The sequence below is a fragment of the Triticum aestivum genome, chromosome 1A (genome assembly GCF_018294505.1).
Source record: "Triticum aestivum cultivar Chinese Spring chromosome 1A, IWGSC CS RefSeq v2.1, whole genome shotgun sequence".
Lineage (NCBI taxonomy): Eukaryota > Viridiplantae > Streptophyta > Magnoliopsida > Poales > Poaceae > Triticum > Triticum aestivum.
This window is the reverse complement of record NC_057794.1, coordinates 507,977,968-507,985,678: the sequence shown is the minus strand read 5'-3', so window position 1 is coordinate 507,985,678 and position 7,711 is coordinate 507,977,968. Positions and strand designations below refer to the sequence as shown.

Here is a 7,711-nt window from a genome sequence, read left to right as displayed (position 1 = left end):
CATGGCTTCTTATCCTTTGTTAGAGCATCTCCAGCCGTTCAGCCCCCTAGGGCGCTAAAAAAAGCGGTCTGGGGGCGAACCGGCGCTAGTTCGGCCCCTGGGGCGACCTAACTCCCAGTCACGCCCTCCGGCGCCGCCCCCAGGACGCAAAAAATTCGAACTTGGTCGCTCCCGCTCACAAAAGACTCCACAAGTCGGGCGATCGCAAGCCACAGTTCGGCGTATAAAAAATAGAGCGACAGAAGTTCGCGTGCGCATCACTCGGCGGGCTCTGCCCCAGACGTCGGCGGAGTTGGCGTGCGCGGGCTTGGCGGTGTCGGAGCAGGCTCTGCGCTGGGCGGTGTCGGCGCGGCTTCAGTGGTGCTGGGCATCGTGGAGGCGTGGTCACGCGGGCTTGGCGGCGGCGTCGGCGTGTGCGTCGGCGTCGGCATCGGCGTGTGCGTTGGCGTCGGCGGCCTTGTCGAGGGAAACTGGTTCCGGATGAGGCCGCGCTCCGCCAAGTACCAAGCCTTGACCGCCTCGTCGGTGCTCTGAAGCATGTCCGCCCCACCCAGCAGGAAAAGCCAGGTCGGTGTTTCTCTTCTTCGCGGCGACGTTCGTCCGGAGCAGGTCGAGCTTGACGGCGCTGCTCGACATCAACGCCGACCACCGCGCCTCGGTCTTCTCTTCACGAAGGACGGCCCGGGCCTGCGCGTCGGCGAGGCAGTGCTCGATGGACTCCTGCACTCGAGCGGTGGCCACGTCGGCGTATTTCCCCTTCTTGGCAACTTTGTTGCCGTCCGGCCGCCCTTCCGATGCGCCAGGAGTCGGCGCGTCCGGCTTGTAGGTCTCCTTGGCCTCGTAAAGGGTGCGCCGGACTTCCGCCCACTTCTCGCACTTGTCAATGCGCTTGTAGACGTGGAGGTACTTGAATTCGGCGAACATGCGTAGCAACTGCGCGGAGGGACAAACTAGGCGGCGAGTAGTTGTATGGAGGGGACTGCACGCCGGCGAAGGCGGGAGAGGGCGTGCGCTGGGCCGGATATCCATGGGGAAGGTGACGTTTGGGTTGAACCCACCGTGCGCGTCCCCGTCGGCGTAGCCCGACGAGGGTGATCCCCATGGCTGCGGAGAGCCGGCGCCTTGCTGGCCCCAGGGCGCGTACTGAGCGTGGCTTCCGGGTGGATTCATCATCCCCGCGCGAGTCGCCTCGGCATCGATTTGGTCCGCCGAGGTAGCCGCAGCCGCGCGCGCCGCGTTGCCGCGGGCCTTCTTGGCGATGGCCCTGTTCCGCCGGTCGGCGGTGACAGCCTTCCGCCGCTGAACTTCCGCCCTCCACTCGGCGTTTGACATGCTCGGTGGCTTGATCGGCAGCGCCCTCGGCTTCCTCTGCTTCGGCTGGGCGACGGAGGCGGTCGCGGTTGCCGCCGCGCGGGGGGCGACGTACTTCTTCGGTGGCATGGTGGCCGGCTGGGAGGGAGGCGAGCGGGAGGGAGATTGGCGGGAGGAAGGAAGAGTACGGGAGGAAAGTGGGGAAAACGTGGGAAGAAACGGCGGGAAGAGGCGCTCGCCTCGCCGACAGGGCGGATCCACGCGCCCTTTTCACTTGTGCCGGCGCCCCAGGCACCCCTCAGGAAGCCGGGTTCGGCCTGGGTCCGCCGGCACCAGTTTTGCCCCGAGCCAGCGAAAAATGGGCTTCTGGGGGCACGACCGGGCCGTTTTTTCGACGCCGGCGCGGAAAAAACGCCTGGGGAAAGCCTGTTGGGGCGCCACTAGAGATGCTCTTAGTATGAGTCCACGAGTGTGGCGTCATCGCAACATTTTTTTTTTCTTGACAAATTTCACCTACTCCCTCTTCGGTAGACTATATATTTTCATGAAGCAATGCTAGACATACGGGGGGTTTACAGGGGAGTACGGCGTGGTTAGAATTTCATTGGCCGGGATTTGGTTAAGTGATGCGACCTCTCGGGGGGATTAGAGTAAGGCATGCAGCGTGGTCTGTGAAGGTCCGTAGTCTTTGCCTGTGCGTATAGCATTATCAATTTCCGTGACGAAGAACATTGTTTGGATTAGGACACCCTCGTCTCCGTGGCTAGTGTGGTCTACATGTCTATCCGCTAATCCATCATATACTCACATGTCTACTTTTAATATGCTAATTAATTAAAAACTTATTTATTTATTTGTAACTATATATATGGCACAATTTTTTACCATAATTTTACATAGAAATTCATGGGAGTTATCCTTCTATACCACTGATTTTGCCTAGTTCAAAAGGCATAGCAGCCATTTGCTTTCTTATGGTATACTAATGTAAAAATGAAGTTTTTTGTTATTTTCTTCGAGAGCATGGAGTTCTATATCTATGATTTACCATCCTTTTGTTTCATAGCAAACTCATGTACCCATTTGATTTGGTACCCTTGACATTGTCGCGAGTTTGAGGGCAGCACATAGGCGTTCAATGAACCAGCGGCAGAACAAGGAATCATGCGGTTTCACAACAGATTAGCTTTCTGGATGTTGTGCATGCAAACAATGTAGGTGTTATTGCATATAAGGAACTAATGACTGCTTATCTTTCAAGATAAGATGGTAAAAGGGCCAGTTCAAATTTGTCAAACTTGGAGTGATCTTGATCATTCCGATCATTGCAAAACCATGAAATATAACCTCATGGATGTATCGAGGCTCTCCTATCGGCAGAACTCAATGACCTTTTCGGCCATATAGCCTTCAACGATGCTTCCCTCCTTCCGGTTATGCTTTCCTCCTTCCGGTAGTAGAATTCTGTAAATCTCATGTTTAGGTTGTTTTCATGGCTTCTTATCCTTTTTTAGTATGAGTCCAGGAGTGTGGCGTCACTGCAAAATATTTTATGTGTGTGGTCGTGATCCATACAAAAATCAGGTTCAGACACAACTGCACAGTTTCTACGCGTCATATTGCTCTCATGGGAATGGATAGGAAGCCATATGAGGCTACACATACGCGCGGGCGTGCACAGCGTGTGACTCAGTCGACCGGCCTACTTACGCAATGTTCACGATTCGCCATCGGTGCACCGTCACCACCAGTACGGCAATCATGAGTACTTGTATCTATCTATCAATTTCACACGTGAGATATCTAAGCATCGTCTTATAGAGAGGCTAAAAGAGCAGCACGTGCTTTAGCTAAGCATGGTGAGGGTCATGGGATGGAGTCATGGAGACTCTGTAGCTTCTTAATTCCTGTAATTGTTATGCCAAGTTAATATATTACCGCCATACTGGTATTTCCTAAAAAAGGGTGAATATCATAAAACAATCACATCTATGTCTAGGGTTTTAACTCGCAACCACTTTACTCCACCGCTACAAAATTGTATCTATTCCAACATAATTTTTGGCAGCTAACACTAGTGAGCCGTTTGGAGTGAATTAAACATGTTTCCGACAGAAAGGGCTCGTAGTAAGTGTTGATGTGGCATAAAATGGTCAAATACCGTTTGTTCCACCGTTAAGTTGGACGTGGGCTCACCCTCCATTAACACTACTCTCTCTCACACACATCCCTATTCCTTCAAGGCATTTGATCGAACAACTTGTTTGCCATCGCGACATCTACCCCTGGCTTCTGCGGCCGACTGACCTCCTGGATGCCTTCTCATCACTTGATGATGTATATGAGCTAGCTATGATCTAAGATAGATGATCTGCAAAAGCAATTTGATAGTTCCTCACCGTGCGCAATGTATACACGTGACGAAGGAGTGGATGTAGGCAATATTTGTTCTCCATGGGCCACGGTTTTGGGCACTTCTTCGTCTAAATGGTTCTTCTCATCTTCCTTCTCCTAGTGGCACAATAACGCGGTTCGAAAGGCAACGATTCATTGAAATCAGTGATGGTGGCTGGCGACCTTGTTTTTCTTTGTCGGTTTCTCCTTTACGTGAACTTTTTGCCCTGTAAGTGCTCCTCCGCGTGCGGTTGTGATTTGCTCATGGACGGGGACGAGGAGGAGGGCTGAGCCACCGTCGTCGGAGATGACGGGGAAGACGGAAAAATGAAGAAAAAATTCATCAAAATCTTGCCGAAGTTGGGGAGAGGGCGCTATGGGTGGTGGAGTGGGACTGGGCTGGTAGGCGGCTGCGCCAATGGCCATGGGAGCTCTATAGCGTCCCCATTCTTAAATGAGACTTGCCCTTCCTAGAGCAAATATGGCTTAGTGTAGATTTTTTTGGGGAGGGGTGGGGGAGGGGGGGGGGGGGTTGTGGATTCTTAGTAACAGTCTATCTTCTATATAAAGGATCCAATAATGTCAGAAGCTTACTGCTTCTGCACGACCTGGCTATTTAAGCTGGTCGACTAGCTTGTCATGCGGTCAGGTGGGACTAATACGGGTGTGAAAATCTTAACTATGAGCAATTTTCGGTATGTTTTGATAGCCCAGCTGACCCAAGATGGACGGGACGATCGTCATGCATGGCACTGCATGTAATAGGTGTTCTGAAAATAGGGCATGTGATTGCAAATGGTTAATTTTTTGGCCCGACTGATCACTATCTGTGGGCGCGCCCGGACGCGTCCGCAGATGTTTCGGGCGCCAGATTTGCAACCTTGCGGCTGTAGATGCTGTAAGAGGAATTTTCGTTAGTACATGGTTCCATTAATGCTAAGCATATAAAAAGTTACACGCAATTACACGCTGACTAAATTTTTTTCTTTCTACCTAACCACTTCCCCCTGATTTTCATGGGGGTGGGCCAGTCCTCCCCCTTAAGCTCCAATCACAACCTATCTGTTTGTGAAACTCATATAAACTCAAGACGCCGATATCCACCACACATGTGGCATAATAGGCATTCGCCCGCACACTGTGTGTGGCATGAGCAGGGGGCAGTCCATACGGGCTGTGTGTGGGCAAACAATAGAATTGCCCACACGTGTGGGCGCAGCTACTTCGTGCCACATGCCCAACAAGTACTACTCATCCCCATCTCGCGCGTGTGGCACGAAGCAAATATGCCCACACGTCCTGGCGCAGCTACATTAGGTACGCGCAGGGTGACGATTTAGTTGCCATCCGGGATGACAGATGTAGTTATCCGGGATGGCAAATATGGTTGTAAAAGCACATCAACTCTCTCTGTTTTGGTTAACTATAGTTGTCATGTCTAATTTATGGTAGTTGCCGCGTGTAATCAAATCATAGTTGTCGTGTGTGATTAACTATTTGCCACATGTGGTCAAACAATAGTTATCATGTGTGTTTACCTAGTTGCAACGTGTGGTTAATCACAGTTGCCACGTATGTTTATCTGATTGCCACGTACGAGCAACTGCAATTGCTGTCTAGCAAACGATTCATAGTTGTCATATGTGTTTGCCTAGTTGCCATGTATGCGCAACTGCAGTTGCCATCCAACAACATACGATTGTTGTGTGGGCGAAAAGCAATTCGCCCACACGCGCATGGACTAGGTGGTGGCTGTGTGGGCAGAAACTAGTTCGCCCACACAGTGCAACTAGCAACCGCGTGCTATGGGGCGTGTGGGCGACCTCTCTAACGCCCACACACCGGCCTTGTCCTAGGTGGCACGCGAAAACTATCTTGATGTATCAAGATTCGTACAAACTTAACTGGACGACGATTCAGACGTGTGGACGAGTTGCAATGTTGCCACACGTGTGGGTGCTAGTGTTTTCGTAAACTTATATATGTAGCATTACTCTGCTGGTTCTCTAGTCTTGTGCACTTTTTGGCGAGAGCGGGTTATGGGGCCTTCGGTGTCCACGTCGACGTGAGCCGGCCGCCTCCCTCCCTCCACGTACAGCTCTATCACCTCGTTCACGTGGCCACAGCCGCGTCCACCGGCGACGCCTTCACGGCCGCTATAAAATGCGCGCCTGCTCGCTCCCAATTGACACAGCAACACAACGTCAACCAAGTGTCATCACCATCGATCTAGCCAGCAGCACCTTCTCTAGTTCTCTTCCTGCGCTAGCTCTTCTCTGCCTTGAGTAATGGCGACCATGGTGGCTTTGAGCTCCTTCGCCGTCGTTGGCCGGTCCGCCGCCCGTTCTCTAGTGGTGGCCCCGCGCCGGCGCGCCCTCGTCGTCAGGGCCCAGACCGAGGTGAGCTTTCACGTCTCGTGCTCAACTGTTTCGGATGCGCTGGCTGGCTAGTGTTACTTCAAGACTCGATCTCAATGTAAAATTGTTTGTGTATGTGCAGCCTGACTCAACCAAGGAGACAACGAGCGCATCGACCTCCTCCTCCTCCTCTCCGAGCACGAGCGCGACCCCGACCCCGATCCCGGCTGCACCCAAGCCCATGACCAAGAAGGCTAACCCCTCCGTGTGGGACGCGCTCGCCTTCAGCGGCCCAGCGCCGGAGCGCATCAACGGCCGGCTGGCCATGGTGGGATTCGTGGCGGCGCTCACCGTCGAGGCGGCGCGCGGTGGTGGGCTCCTCGACCAGGCCGGCAGCGGCGCTGGGCTTGGCTGGTTCCTGGTGACCGCTGGGGTGTTCTCCGTGGCGTCGCTGGTGCCGTTGCTGCAGGGCCAGAGCGTGGAGAGCAAGTCCAGCGGCTTCTGGAGCGCGGACGCTGAGCTCTGGAACGGCCGCTTCGCCATGCTTGGCCTCGTCGCGCTCGCCGCCACCGAGTTCATTACCGGCGCGCCCTTCGTCAACATCTAAGACGACGTAATGTTGCGCTGTGGATTCTTTTCTGCTGACAGATCGTAATAGTACTAACTGTTGTAGCCACGTTGCAATTTTGTATTACCATCGATGATTGAGTTCTGTAAATCTCATGTTAAGGTTGTTTTCATGGCTTCTTATCCTTGTTAGTATGAGTCCACGAATGTGGCGTCATCGCAACATCTTTTTTTTTCTTGAAAAATTTCACCAAGGTCCTCTTGCGGTTAACTATAGGGCAGTGATCTGCGCCGGTGCACTGGCCGAACGATTCGGCCGGTCGGCGCGCGGATACTTCAGAAAGCGCGCGTATTCAGCCGAATACTGCCCCGATACTCGGATACTACCCGATATGTATCCTGTAAGTATATCTCGATTTTCTGATTTAAAAAAAAGAAAATAATGTTTGATACTCCAAGGATACTTCTGCGATACTTTTTGGATACCTGAAACCCCTCGTTTGACGTGAAATCCCCTCCCTCAATAGTAAAAGCACATCTTTTAAAGATACACAATATGGGTGTGAGTTCATGCCAAAACATAACTGTCAATATTTTTGTTCAATTGAAATGTGAGCAAGAGAGAGTCGATGCACTGATTGGAACAACAAACCCGCGAAAACCCAACTGCTAATTAATAAAAGTGGACCAAGTGCAAGAAAACAAAGGGAATAATTCTATTGAGGCATGCTTTGACCTAGAAGCTCTATTTTCTTTTCAATATTTTTAATAATTAATATATGTAATATCTACATATAAACGTATCGCCGTATCCATGTTTTCAGAAAATTGGCATATCGGGCGTATCCCCGTATCGCATATCCGATATGTATCCAAGTATCCGTGCAACATAGCCGATCGGCTGCCCACCGTCGGATCGCTTTGCCCAGAGCCGTTAGATCACACCCTTCTATCGCCCCCTTCCTCACGCGCGTGAACGACAAAAATCCCCCGCAACGCTATTTGTGCTGGACACCCGCCATGGACCGCTTCGAGGCCTGACCTTGAAGCATCACCAGCTTACCGCCGGTCGCCGTCCTTGC

General features: G+C 52.1%; 1 protein-coding gene across 1 annotated transcript; it reads left to right on the top strand.

Annotated features, from left to right (window-relative positions):
• The first annotated feature begins 5,901 nt into the window (after positions 1-5,901).
• LOC123163846 (high molecular mass early light-inducible protein HV58, chloroplastic-like) lies at positions 5,902-6,802 on the top strand. The gene is made up of 2 exons (XM_044581267.1): positions 5,902-6,104; positions 6,205-6,802. The coding sequence occupies exons 1-2, from the start codon at positions 5,994-5,996 to the stop codon at positions 6,667-6,669; spliced, it is 576 nt and encodes a 191-aa protein (XP_044437202.1). The 5' UTR covers positions 5,902-5,993; the 3' UTR covers positions 6,670-6,802.
• The last annotated feature ends 909 nt before the right edge of the window (positions 6,803-7,711 follow it).

Coding starts and splice junctions, on each gene's coding strand:
- LOC123163846 (XM_044581267.1), top strand. CDS start 5,994: ATGGCGACCATGGTGGCTTTGAGCTCCTTCGCCGTCGTTGGCCGGTCC. Junction 6,105..6,204: donor TCGTCAGGGCCCAGACCGAG/GTGAGCTTTCAC, acceptor GTGTATGTGCAG/CCTGACTCAACCAAGGAGAC.